The sequence below is a fragment of the Oncorhynchus nerka genome, linkage group LG28 (genome assembly GCF_034236695.1).
Source record: "Oncorhynchus nerka isolate Pitt River linkage group LG28, Oner_Uvic_2.0, whole genome shotgun sequence".
Lineage (NCBI taxonomy): Eukaryota > Metazoa > Chordata > Actinopteri > Salmoniformes > Salmonidae > Oncorhynchus > Oncorhynchus nerka.
This window is the reverse complement of record NC_088423.1, coordinates 74,894,096-74,907,633: the sequence shown is the minus strand read 5'-3', so window position 1 is coordinate 74,907,633 and position 13,538 is coordinate 74,894,096. Positions and strand designations below refer to the sequence as shown.

Below are 13,538 nucleotides of genomic sequence, written 5' to 3'. Positions count from 1 at the left end.
TCTATTGTTCTCTAACTCTATATTTATATATATATATATCTGCCTCTCTCTCTATTGTTCTCTAACTCTATATTATATATATATATATCTATATCTCTCTCTCTCTATTGTTCTCTAACTCTATATTTATATATATATATATATCTGTCTCTCTCTCTCTCTATTGTTCTCTCTATATTTTATATATATATATCTCTCTCTATTGTTCTCTAACTCTATATTTATATATATATCTATATATCTGTCTCTCTCTCTCTCTATTGTTCTCTAACTCTATATTTATATATATATATATCTATATCTGCCTCTCTCTCTCTCTCTATTGTTCTCCATCTCTATATTTATATATATATATCTGTCTCTCTCTCTCTATTGTTCTCTAACTCTATATATATATATATATCTGCCTCTCTCTCTCTCTCTATTGTTCTCTAACTCTATATTTATATATATCTATATCTGCCTCTCTCTCTCTATTGTTCTCTAACTCTATATTTATATATATATATGTATCTGCCTCTCTCTCTCTATTGTTCTCTAACTCTATATTTATATATATATATATATATCTGCCTCTCTCGCTCTCTATTGTTCTCTAACTCTATATTTATATATATATATATATATCTGCCTCTCTCGCTCTCTCTATTGTTCTCTAACTCTATATTTATATATATATATATATATCTGCCTCTCTCGCTCTCTCTATTGTTCTCTAACTCTATATTTATATATATATATATCTGTCTCTCTCTCTCTCTCTCTCTATTGTTCTCTAACTCTATATTTATATATATATATATCTGTCTCTCTCTCTCTCTCTCTATTGTTCTCTAACTCTATATTTATATATATATATATATCTGCCTCTCTCGCTCTCTATTGTTCTCTAACTCTATATTTATATATATATATATGTATCTGCCTCTCTCTCTCTCTATTGTTCTCTAACTCTATATTTATATATATATATATGTATCTGCCTCTCTCTCTCTCTATTGTTCTCTAACTCTATATTTATATATATATATATATATCTGCCTCTCTCTCTCTATTGTTCTCTAACTCTATATTTATATATATATATATGTATCTGCCTCTCTCTCTCTCTATTGTTCTCTAACTCTATATTTATATATATATATGTATCTGCCTCTCTCTCTCTCTATTGTTCTCTAACTCTATATTTATATATATATATATATATCTGCCTCTCTCGCTCTCTATTGTTCTCTATCATTCTCTCTCTCTCTAGTATTATCTAGCCACAGAGGCCTGCTGTGTAATCTACACCTATTACACCCATTTCCCTTCCAAGCTTTTCCTCATTCACATTTTCAAAAGGAATTACAATATCTGTCTCATTAGTAATTGATTAGATTTTTAAACATGTGTCTTAATTCTTTCTACCGGGTCATATCCAGACCACCACCATACCTAACCATCAAACCCTATTGTAGTGTGATGTCTGTTGCTAGGGTAACTAAGCTAGGTCACAATGCTAGAATGATAAGGAGTGATAGTCCAGACATGCTGACCTATCACACTCTCCTCAGGCTGTCTCTGTGTGGTCAGGTGGATAGATTGGAGAGGATAGAGAACTGAAACTGGCCTGCGGTTTAAAGCTACTGCTGCTGTGTGTTACATACACCACAGAAACTACTACATACACGTGTGCACAAACACTTCAAAACATATACACACATCCGCCCTCCCTCCCTTTCTCTCGCTCTCTTTCTCTCTACTTCAAATTCAAATTCAAGCTGCTTTATTACTTCTCTCTTTCTCTCTCTCTCTCTCTATTCCTCTCTACTTCTCTCTCTCTCTTTTATATCTCTCTCTCTCTCTCTCTCTCTCTCTCTGTATCTCTCTCACTCTCTCTGTATCTCTCTCTCTCTCTGTATCTCTCTCTCTCTCTCTGTATCTCTCTCTCTCTCTTTATATATCTCTCTCTGTAGATCTCTCTCTCTCTGTAGATCTCTCTCTCTCTCTGTATCTCTCTCTCTCTGTATCTCTCTCTCTCTCTCTTTATATATCTTTCTCTGTATATCTCTCTCTCTCTCTCTCTCTTTATATATCTCTCTCTGTATCTCTCTCTCTCTCTCTCTCTGTATCTCTCTCTCTCTCTGTATCTCTCTCTCTCTCTCTTTATATATCTTTCTCTGTATATCTCTCTCTCTCTGTAACTCTCTCTCTCTCTCTCTGTATCTCTCTCTCTCTCTGTATCTCTCTCTCTCTCTGTATCTCTCTCTCTCTCTCTTTATATATCTCTCTCTCTCTCTCTCTGTATCTCTCTCACTCTCTCTGTATCTCTCTCTCTCTCTGTATCTCTCTCTCTCTCTCTGTATCTCTCTCTCTCTCTCTCTGTATCTCTCTCTCTCTCTGTATCTCTCTCTCTCTCTCTGTATCTCTCTCTCTCTCTCTGTATCTCTCTCTCTCTCTCTGTATCTCTCTCTCTCTCTCTCTGTATCTCTCTCTCTCTCTCTGTATCTCTCTCTCTCTCTCTGTATCTCTCTCTCTCTCTCTGTATCTCTCTCTCTCTCTGTATCTCTCTCTCTCTGTATCTCTCTCTCTCTCTCTGTATCTCTCTCTCTCTGTATCTCTCTCTCTCTCTGTATCTCTCTCTCTGTATCTCTCTCTCTCTCTGTATCTCTCTCTCTCTCTGTATCTCTCTCTCTCTCTCTTTATATATCTTTCTCTGTATATCTCTCTCTCTCTGTAACTCTCTCTCTCTCTCTGTATCTCTCTCTCTCTCTGTATCTCTCTCTCTCTCTCTTTATATCTCTCTCTCTCTCTCTCTCTCTCTCTCTCTGTATCTCTCTCACTCTCTCTGTATCTCTCTCTCTCTCTGTATCTCTCTCTCTCTCTCTGTATCTCTCTCTCTCTCTATGTATCTCTCTCTCTCTGTATCTCTCTCTCTCTCTCTGTATCTCTCTCTCTCTCTCTGTATCTCTCTCTCTCTCTCTTTATATCTCTCTCTCTCTCTCTCTCTCTCTCTGTATCTCTCTCACTCTCTCTGTATCTCTCTCTCTCTCTGTATCTCTCTCTCTCTCTCTGTATCTCTCTCTCTCTCTTTATATATCTCTCTCTGTAGATCTCTCTCTCTCTGTATCTCTCTCTCTCTCTGTATCTCTCTCTCTCTCTCTTTATATATCTTTCTCTGTATATCTCTCTCTCTCTGTAACTCTCTCTCTCTCTCTGTGTATATCTCTCTCTATTTCTCTATTTATCTCACTCGCTTTCGCTCTCTTTCTATCTCTCTCTCTGTATCTCTCTCTCTCTCTCTCTTTCTATCTCCCTCTCTATTTATCTCTCTCAATTTAAGGGGCGTTATTGGCGGGAAACATATGATTACATTGCCAACGCAAGTGATAATAATAATAATAATAGATAATAAACAAAAGTGAAATAAAAAATCAACAGTAAACATTACACTCACAAAAGTTCCAAAAGAATAAAGACATTTCAAATGTCCTATTATGTCTGTATACAGTGTTGTAGCGATGTGCAAATAGTTAAAAGTACAGAAGGGAAAATAAATAAACATAAATATGGGTTGTATTTATAATGGTGTTTGTTCTTCACTGGTTGCCCTTTTCTTGTGGCAACAGGTCACAAATCTTGCTGCTGTGATAGCGCACTAGTCTTTCACCTAGCAGAAATTGGATTTGTTTTCTATTTCTTTGTGGATCTATGTAATCTGAGGGAAATATGTGTCTCTAATATGGTCATACATTTGGCAGGAGGTTAGGAAGTGCATCTCAGTTTCCACCTCATTTTGTGGGCAGTGTGCACATAGCCTGTCTTCTCTTGAAAGCCATGTCTGCCTACGGCGGCCTTTCTCTATAGCAATGCTCACTGAGTCTGCACATAGTCAAAGCTTTCCTTCCTTTTGTGTCAGTCACAGTGGTCAGGTATTCTTCCACTGTGTACTCTCTTTTTAGGGCCAAATAGCATTCTAGTTTGCTCTGTTTTTTTGTCAATTCTTTCCAATGTGTCACGTAATTATCTTTTTCTTTTCTCATGATTTGGTTTAGTTTAATTGTGTTGCTGTCCTGGGGCTCTGTGGGGTGTGTTTGTGAACAGAGCCCCAGGACCAGCTTGCTTAGGGGACTCCTCTCTCTGTAGGTGATTGCTTTGTTATGGAAATTTTGGGAATCACTTCCTTTTAGGTGGTTGTAGAATTGAATGGATCTTTTCTGAATTTTGATAATAAGTGGGTATCGGCCTAATTCTGCTCTGCATGCATTATTTGGTGTTTTACGTTGTACACAGAGGATATTTTTGCAGAATTCTGCATGCAGTCTCTCAATTTGGTGTTTGTCCCATTTTGTGAATCCTTAGTTGGTGAGCGGACCCCAGACCTCACAACCATAAAGGGCAATGGGTTCTATAACTGATTCAAGTATTTTTTAGCCAGATCCTAATTGTTATGTTGAATTGTATGTTCCTTTTTGTTGTGTATTGATATTCTAGTTTTGTCCCTTTAGGGCACCTGTAACCCCCCTTGCTTACCTACGTTAAAATACTTGGAATGTCCTTCCTGTGAAACGCATTAAACAATGCCTACGTTAATTTCTACTATTGAAACAGTAATCTGAACACTGTGAATTTGGGCGATCAATGAGTGACCCTATACGTGATGGGTTAGTGTGTGGCATGCGCAGCGAAGCAATTCAGAAACGCCTTTTGACTGAGAGTAACATTGCAGAGAGCAATAGAAGTGAGTACGTCAATGGAAATGCATCAGAGCCCACTGTTTCCTCTCCACTACGCTACTCTTGGATATGCTAGTTTAGCATACTCTAACCCAGAACTGTGCATCAGAGCCCACTGTTTCCTCTCCACTACGCTACTCTTGGATATGCTAGTTTAGCATACTCTAACCCAGAACTGTGCGTCAGAGCCCACTGTTTCCTCTCCACTACGCTACTCTTGGATATGCTAGTTTAGCATACTCTAACCCAGAACTGTGCATCAGAGCCCACTGTTTCCTCTCCACTACGCTACTCTTGGATATGCTAGTTTAGCATACTCTAACCCAGAACTGTGCGTCAGAGCCCACTGTTTCCTCTCCACTACGCTACTCTTGGATATGCTAGTTTAGCATACTCTAACCCAGAACTGTGCGTCAGAGCCCACTGTTTCCTCTCCACTACGCTACTCTTGGATATGCTAGTTTAGCATACTCTAACCCAGAACTGTGCGTCAGAGCCCACTGTTTCCTCTCTACTATGCTAGGCAAGGATATGCTAACACAGGCTCTAGACTACAGTTAATATTAGCCTATCTTGCAAGGCATACTATATAGCTGCTACTGTGTTGTAGCTATGTTATTTTAACCTTGCATTGCTGCTATGTTATGTTAGCTCAGAGTAGAGGTCTTCACGGGTCCAAAAAGTTTGACCCGTTACAAAATGGACTTGGGGCTTTCCCACGCGGATCCAACATGCTTAAATAAATGTTTTAAATGCAGACCCGTTACCAACAGACCCGAGGAAAACTAGACCCGTTCCGATACATTTTAAAGCTATTTTATTAACCGTGGCTGATAAAGCGCGTGATGAGGGATAGAGGTCGAGGTGCCTCTCTAGCAGGTGGGGGAGGGGGCCGTACTGTAAGCGAGCGAGCTGGGAGGGAGAGACGGCAACCAACCAAGCCGACTCGCGCTATAGTAGACTATTAGCTGCCATAGCTAGGTTATTTATCATCCAGTATGATGACGTAGTACCTGTCTTGACTGCATCAAACCAGGAGAAGCTAGTTAAGCTAACTAACGTTAGGTAGCTAGGCTAGTTGAGACTGCAGTGCATGGCCTTCCTCATCCTACAGTTACAAATAACAACAACTCCATTCAGAACATTAAGTAGCAGCCTACCTGTTGGCTCCTGGTCGTTGTAGCCTATCCTTCTCCTTTAACTTTTAATTACGTCATTTTAATTACATCTTCCATTGATTAGATATTCCCTAACCTTTACACACACAGGGACCCGATCCCTATCCCTCCCTACCGCCAACTGACATTAACTCCTGAGGTGCTGACCTGTTGCACCCTCTACAACCACTGTGATTATTATTTGACCCTGCTGGTCATCTAGGAACATTTGAACATCTTGAAGATAATAATGACTGTGTGGTTCAGCTCTGTCTAGTAACATGTCATGTAACAAGGCTGTATAGTAATGATGACTGTGGTTCAGCTCTGTCTAGTAACATGTCATGTAACAAGGCTGTATAGTAATGATGACTGTGTGGTTCAGCTGTCTAGTAACATGTCATGTAACAAGGCTGTATAGTAATAATGACTGTGTGGTTCAGCTGTCTAGTAACATGTCATGTAACAAGGCTGTATAGTAATAATGACTGTGGTTCAGCTCTGTCTAGTAACATGTCATGTAACAAGGCTGTATAGTAATAATGACTGTGGTTCAGCTCTGTCTAGTAACATGTCATGTAACAAGGCTGTATAGTAATAATGACTGTGGTTCAGCTCTGTCTAGTAACATGTCATGTAACAAGGCTGTATAGTAATAATGACTGTGTGGTTCAGCTGTCTAGTAACATGTCATGTAACAAGGCTGTATAGTAATAATGACTGTGGTTCAGCTCTGTCTAGTAACATGTCATGTAACAAGGCTGTATAGTAATAATGACTGTGGTTCAGCTCTGTCTAGTAACATGTCATGTAACAAGGCTGTATAGTAATAATGACTGTGTGGTTCAGCTCTGTCTAGTAACATGTCATGTAACAAGGCTGTATAGTAATAATGACTGTGGTTCAGCTCTGTCTAGTAACATGTCATGTAACAAGGCTGTATAGTAATAATGACTGTGGTTCAGCTGTCTAGTAACATGTCATGTAACAAGGCTGTATAGTAATGATGACTGTGGTTCAGCTCTGTCTAGTAACATGTCATGTAACAAGGCTGTATAGTAATGATGACTGTGGTTCAGCTCTGTCTAGTAACATATCATGTAACAAGGCTGTATAGTAATAATGACTGTGTGGTTCAGCTGTCTAGTAACATGTCATGTAACAAGGCTGTATAGTAATAATGACTGTGTGGTTCAGCTGTCTAGTAACATGGCATGTAACAAGGCTGTATAGTAATGATGACTGTGGTTCAGCTCTGTCTAGTAACATGTCATGTAACAAGGCTGTATAGTAATAATGACTGTGGTTCAGCTCTGTCTAGTAACATGTCATGTAACAAGGCTGTATAGTAATAATGACTGTGTGGTTCAGCTCTGTCTAGTAACATGTCATGTAACAAGGCTGTATAGTAATAATGACTGTGTGGTTCAGCTGTCTAGTAACATGTCATGTAACAAGGCTGTATAGTAATAATGCTACTGTAATAATGTCATGTCCTCTCTTCTCTCTCCATAGCTGGCTCGTCCATCAGTAGTGAGTCGTCTCCGGTCTCGTCCCCAGCCACCAACCACAGTTCTCCGGTGAGCACACCCAAGAGAGGCCCCCTGGGCCCAGGGCCTGTCCTGGTGCCACCTGGGGGCCACAGTGTGCCAAGCACCCCGCCCGTCGTCACCATCGCCCCCACCAAGACCAGCAACGGCCTCTGGAGGAGCGAGGCACGCCAGGTAAGACTAGACACAAACAGAGACAGACAATCACACACAGAGACAGACAAACACACACAGAGACAGACAAACACACTGTATGTACCTGCTGTCTCCCCTCCTCTCTCTGTCATATTTCTCTTTTCACATCTTGATGCCTGTTGCGTCTTTTGTGTTTTCAACCACTCTATATTTTCATCCATCTTTCAGCCCAGTCAAAGCAATGTTTCAACCTCTGTCCCTGGAGAGAGATCTAGTACAAAGAGGCTGCCTGCACACACACACACACACACACACACACACACACACACACACACACACACACACAGAGGCTCTCGAGGGATTAGTGGATTTCCAGGCTGGCCTGTAACCCATGGCGTGGCAGAATGTATGTGACATATGTACATGTGACATCGCTGGCGGCTCTGCGAATGCGAACGCCTCTTCCCCCTCTTCTCCCCCATCTCCTCACCCTCCTCTCTCTGTGTGTTAAACAATGCCAGCTGCCACCAGGCCACTGAGGTGACAGGCTTAACGGCAGCCAACATCTGTGCCCCCTCGAGCCCCCCCCCCCGGTCCTAATTTATAACCCCAGACCTATCCTCAGCCCTAGCTTTATAACCACAGCCCCAGGCTCATTCTAACCCCCTGTCCCAGCCCAGTCCAAGCCTTGTTCTAACCCCCAGTCCCAGCCCAGTCCAAGCCTTGTTCTAACTCCCAGTCCAAGCCTTGTTCTAACCCCCAGTCCCAGCCCAGTCCAAGCCTTGTTCTAACCCCCAGTCCCAGCCCAGTCCAAGCCTTGCCTCCCAACCCTCCAACCCCTCAGGGACTCAGCAGTCAAGTGTGTCCCCTGCCCATCTGCCCCCCTTCCCCCTCGCACTGACTGACCCAGTGTGTATGTGTGTGTGTGTAGCTGCTAGCTTTGATAAGGAGTGGATTATGGATTATGGCTTTCCTCTAAACCCTCTTATCGCAGCTCTGAGGCTAATGGTGGAGGGCAGAGGAGCAGCACAGCACTCCTCAACACTCCCTGTGCAACACTCTTCAGCACTCCTAAAACACTCCTCAACACTCCCTATGCAGCACTCCACAACTCTCCTCAACACTCCCTATGCAGCACTCCACAACACTCCCTATGCAACACTTCTCAACACTTCTCCACACTCCCTATGCAGCACTCCTCAACACTTCTCAACACTCCTCAATACTCCCTATGCAGCACTCCTCAACACTTCTCCACACTCCCTATGTAGCATTCCACAGCACTCCTCAGCACTCCTCAACACTCCACAGCACTCCTCAACACTCCTCAGCACTCCTCAACACTCCCTATGCAGCACTCCTCAACACTCCACAACACTCCTCAACACTCCCTGTGCAGCACTCCTCAACACTCCTCAACACTCCCTATGCAGCACTCCTCGACACTTCTCAACACTCCTCAGCACTCCTCAACACTCCTCAACACTCCCTATGCAGCACTCCTCAACACTTCTCAACACTCCTCAACACTTCTCAACACTCCTCAACACTTCTCAACACTCCTCAACACTCCCTATGCAGCACTCCTCAACACTTCTCAACACTCCACAGCACTCCTCAACACTCCCTATGCAGCACTCCTCAACACTCCTCAACACTCCCTGTGCAGCACTCCTCAACACTCCTCAGCACTCCTCAACACTCCCTATGCAGCACTCCTCAACACTCCCTATGCAGCACTCCTCGACACTTCTCAACACTCCTCAGCACTCCTCAACACTCCTCAACACTCAACACTACGCAGCACTCCTCAGCACTCCTCAACACTCCTCAACACTTCTCAACACTCCTCAACACTTCTCAACACTCCTCAACATTTCTCAACACTCATCAACACTCCACAGCACTCCTCAACACTCCCTATGCAGCACTCCTCAACACTTCTCAACACTCCTCAACACTCCCTATGCAGCACTCCTCAACACTTCTCAACACTCCCTATGCAGAACTCCTCAACACTTCTCAACACTTCTCAACACTCCCTATGCAGCACTCCTCAACACTCCTCAGCATTCCTCAACACTCCCTATGCAGCACTTCTCAACACTCCTCAGCACTTCTCAACACTCCTTAACACTTCTCAACACTCCCTATGCAGCACTCCTCAACACTCCTCAACACTTCTCAACACTTCTCAACACTCCCTATGCAGCACTCCTCAACACTTCTCAACACTCCTCAGCACTCCACAGCACTCCTCAACACTCCCTATGCAGCACTTCTCAACACTCCTCAACACTCCCTATGCAGCACTCCTCAACACTTCTCAACACTCCCTATGCATCACTCCTCAACACTTCTCAACACTCCCTATGCAGCACTCCTCAGCACTCCTCAACACTTCTCAACACTTCTCAACACTCCCTATGCATCACTCCTCAACACTTCTCAACACTCCCTATGCAGCACTCCTCAACACTCCTCAACACTCCCTATGCAGCACTTCTCAACACTCCTCAACACTCAACACCTATGCAGCACACTCCTCAACACTTCTCAAAAACTTCTCAACACTCCTCTCAACATGCATCACTCCTCAACACTTCTCAACACTCCCTATGCAGCACTCCTCAGCACTCCTCAACACTTCTCAACACTCCTCAACACTTCTCCACACTCCCTATGTAGCATTCCACAGCACTCCTCAGCACTCCTCAACACTCCACAGCACTCCTCAACACTCCTCAGCACTCCTCAACACTCTCCTCAACATGCAGCACTCCTCAACACTCCTCAGCACTCCTCAACACTCCCTGTGCAGCACTCCTCCTCAACACTCCTCAGCACTCCTCAACACTCCTCCCTATGCAGCACTCCTCAACACCTCAACACTCCTCAACACTCCCTATGCAGCACTCCTCGACACTTCTCAACACTCCTCAGCACTCCTCAACACTCCTCAACACTCCCTACGCAGCACTCCTCAACACTTCTCAACACTCCCTATGCAGCACTCCTCAGCACTCCTCAACACTTCTCAACACTCCTCAACATTTCTCAACACTCCTCAACACTCCACAGCACTCCTCAACACTCCCTATGCAGCACTCCTCAACACTTCTCAACACTCCTCAACACTCCCTATGCAGCACTCCTCAACACTCCCTGTGCAGCACTCCTCAACACTCCTCAGCACTCCTCAACACTCCCTATGCAGCACTCCTCAACACTTCTCAACACTCCTCAACACTCCCTATGCAGCACTCCTCAACACTCCTCAACACTCCCTGTGCAGCACTCCTCAACACTCCTCAACACTCCCTACGCAGCACTCCTCAACACTTCTCAACACTCCCTATGCAGCACTCCTCAACACTTCTCAACACTCCTCAACACTTCTCAACACTCCCTATGCAGCACTCCTCAGCACTTCTCAACACTCCCCATGCAGCACTCCTCAGCACTCCTCAACACTCCTCAACACTCCCTATGCAGCACTTCTCAACACTCCTCAACACTCCTCAGCACTTCTCAACACTCCTCAACACTCCTTAACACTTCTCAACACTCCTCAACACTCCTCAGCACTCCTCAGCACTCCTCAGCAACACTCTCACAACACTACAGATGTTGAATGTCTCCCTGGAGACCAAGGAAGTGGGGAGAGGAGGATGGAGGAGAGAGAGTGAGGGGTGATGGGATTCAGAGATAGGGGGTCAGCTCACCCCTCTGTGTGGGAGCGTCCTATGATCTTGCACCCTCCCACCCGCCCATATGCCCCTTCACCTCAAGCATAGAGCATTAGCCAGAGGGTTAGCCAGAGCCCCTATGGGTGGGAGGGGAGGGAGAAGTGATGTCATCCTGTCACAACCCTGTCATCACCTTCCTTGCCTTAGAGGAAAGAGAGAGGGGTGAGCAGAGAGAGAGAAAGGGAGAGTGATAGGCAGAGAGGGGCACAGACCTTCTGCTCCCACACACACTGACACACACACACTCATATACATTTTCTCCTTCACAGAATCACACTCACCCTGTTTATCTTTGGGGCGAAGTGGTTCCAGCTAGCTCTTGAGATGCACTTTGTTCCAGTGTATGTGTGTGTGTATGTACTGTATACGTGTGTCAGTGTGTGTCTGTGTGTGTGTGCAGGGTCATGCTGGGAGAGAGAATGTCGTGTTGGGGGGTTTCTGGTGCCTCTGACAGCTCGAGGCCACCCAGCTGAAGGAGGAGGGCGAGGGGTAGTCTAGTGGGTGAGAGGTGGGCGGGGGTGATACAGAGGGGGGCTAGCATCAGAGCGTTTCCCCTGTTTACCCTATGCCGGTCCAGCGAACACATGAAACCCTGCTGTCACAAAGACAAACAATGGGCAGGGTCAAGCACACACTGTATCTCTCTCTGTCTCTGTCTCCGTCTCTGTCTCTCTCTCTCTCGCTCTCTGTCTCTGTCTCTCTCTCGCTCTCTGTCTCTGTCTCTCTCTCACTCTCTCTATGTCTCTGTCTCTGTATCTCTCTCTCTGTCTCTGTCTCTGTCTCTCTCTCTCTCTCTCTCTCTCTCTCTCTCTCTCTCTCTGTATCTCTCTGTCTCTGTCTCCGTCTCTGTCTCTCTCTCTCGCTCTCTGTCTCTCTCTCGCTCTCTGTCTCTGTCTCTCTCTCACTCTCTCTATGTCTCTGTCTCTGTATCTCTCTCTCTCTCTCTCTCTCTCTCTGTCTCTGTCTCTGTCTCTCTCTCTCTCTCTCTCTCTCTCTCTCTCTCTGTATCTCTCTGTCTCTGTCTCTCTCTGTATCTGTATCTCTCTCTCTCTCTTTCTCTCTCTCTCTCTCACTCTCTCTCTCTCTCTCTCTCTCTGTATCTCTCTGTCTCTGTCTCTCTCTCTCTCTCTCTCTCTGTATCTCTCTGTCTCTGTCTCTCTCTGTCTCTGTATCTGTATCTCTCTCTCTCTGTGTCTCTGTATCTGTCTCTCTCTCTCTCTCTGTCTCTGTCTCTCTCTCTCACTCTCTCTCTCTCTCTCTCTCTCTCTCAAAAAACGTCCCTCAGTATTGCAGACAAAGGAAGCTCTGTTTTTATCCCTAATCATCAGCGAGGGAGGGGGGGACTCACCAACATTTTAGTAAGATTTGAACGTCCCTAACACCCTCACGTCCGCCCCTGCCCTGCCCTCCCCACTCCTCTTCCCCTTCTCCCCGTATTCTCTCTTAGTGCTGTCTATTCAATTAGTTCCTAGCCCGGGCTGTGCTGTGAACTGACCTCAGGCCCCCAGCTTGCATAAGCCTGCAGAAATGAGGACTAGAGACATGGTTAGAGACCACACAGAGAGAGAGAGACAGGGCTAGAACCACTCAGACACTAGCAGGGCCTGGGTTAGAGGCCTGGGTTAGAGGCCTGGGTTAGAGACATGGTTAGAGACCACACAGAGAGAGAGACAGGGCTAGAACCACTCAGACACTAGCAGGGCCTGGGTTAGAGGCCTGGGTTAGAGGCCTGGGTTAGAGGCCTGGGTTAGAGGCCTGGGTTAGAGGTCTGGGTTAGAGGCCTGGGTTAGAGGCCTGGGTTAGAGGCAGGGTTAGAGGCCTGGGTTAGAGGCCTGGGTTAGAGGCAGGGTTACTAGGACTTGGAGCCTGGAGACCATGCAGGGTTAAAACCAGACACACTCACACAGAGTCTGGGATGAGCTGCTGAGAGAGTGATAGAGAGAGAGAGACAAACACAAACAGACCCCACAGAGCCCCAGGACAGCAACACAATTAGACTCAACCAAATCATGAGAAAAAAAAAAGATAATTACTTGACACATTAGAAAGAATGAACAAAAAAACAGCAAACTAAAAAAGAGAGTACACAATGGCAGAATACCTGACCACTGTGACTGACCCAAAATTAAGGAAAGCTTTGACTATGTACAGACTCAGTGAGTATAGCCTTGCTATTGAGAAAGGCTGCCGTAGGCAGACATGGCTCTCAAGAGAAGACAGACTATGTGC

The 13,538-nt window shown here is 44.9% G+C and overlaps 1 protein-coding gene across 1 annotated transcript in view; it reads left to right on the top strand.

The window, feature by feature from the left end:
- The window catches only part of LOC115125463 (genetic suppressor element 1-like), a 539,601-nt gene that overhangs the window by 466,738 nt on the left and 59,325 nt on the right, over positions 1 to 13,538 (top strand). Inside the window, 1 exon segment of the mRNA XM_065013123.1 lies at positions 7,391 to 7,599. Within this exon segment, the coding sequence (XP_064869195.1) occupies positions 7,391 to 7,599 (209 nt within the window).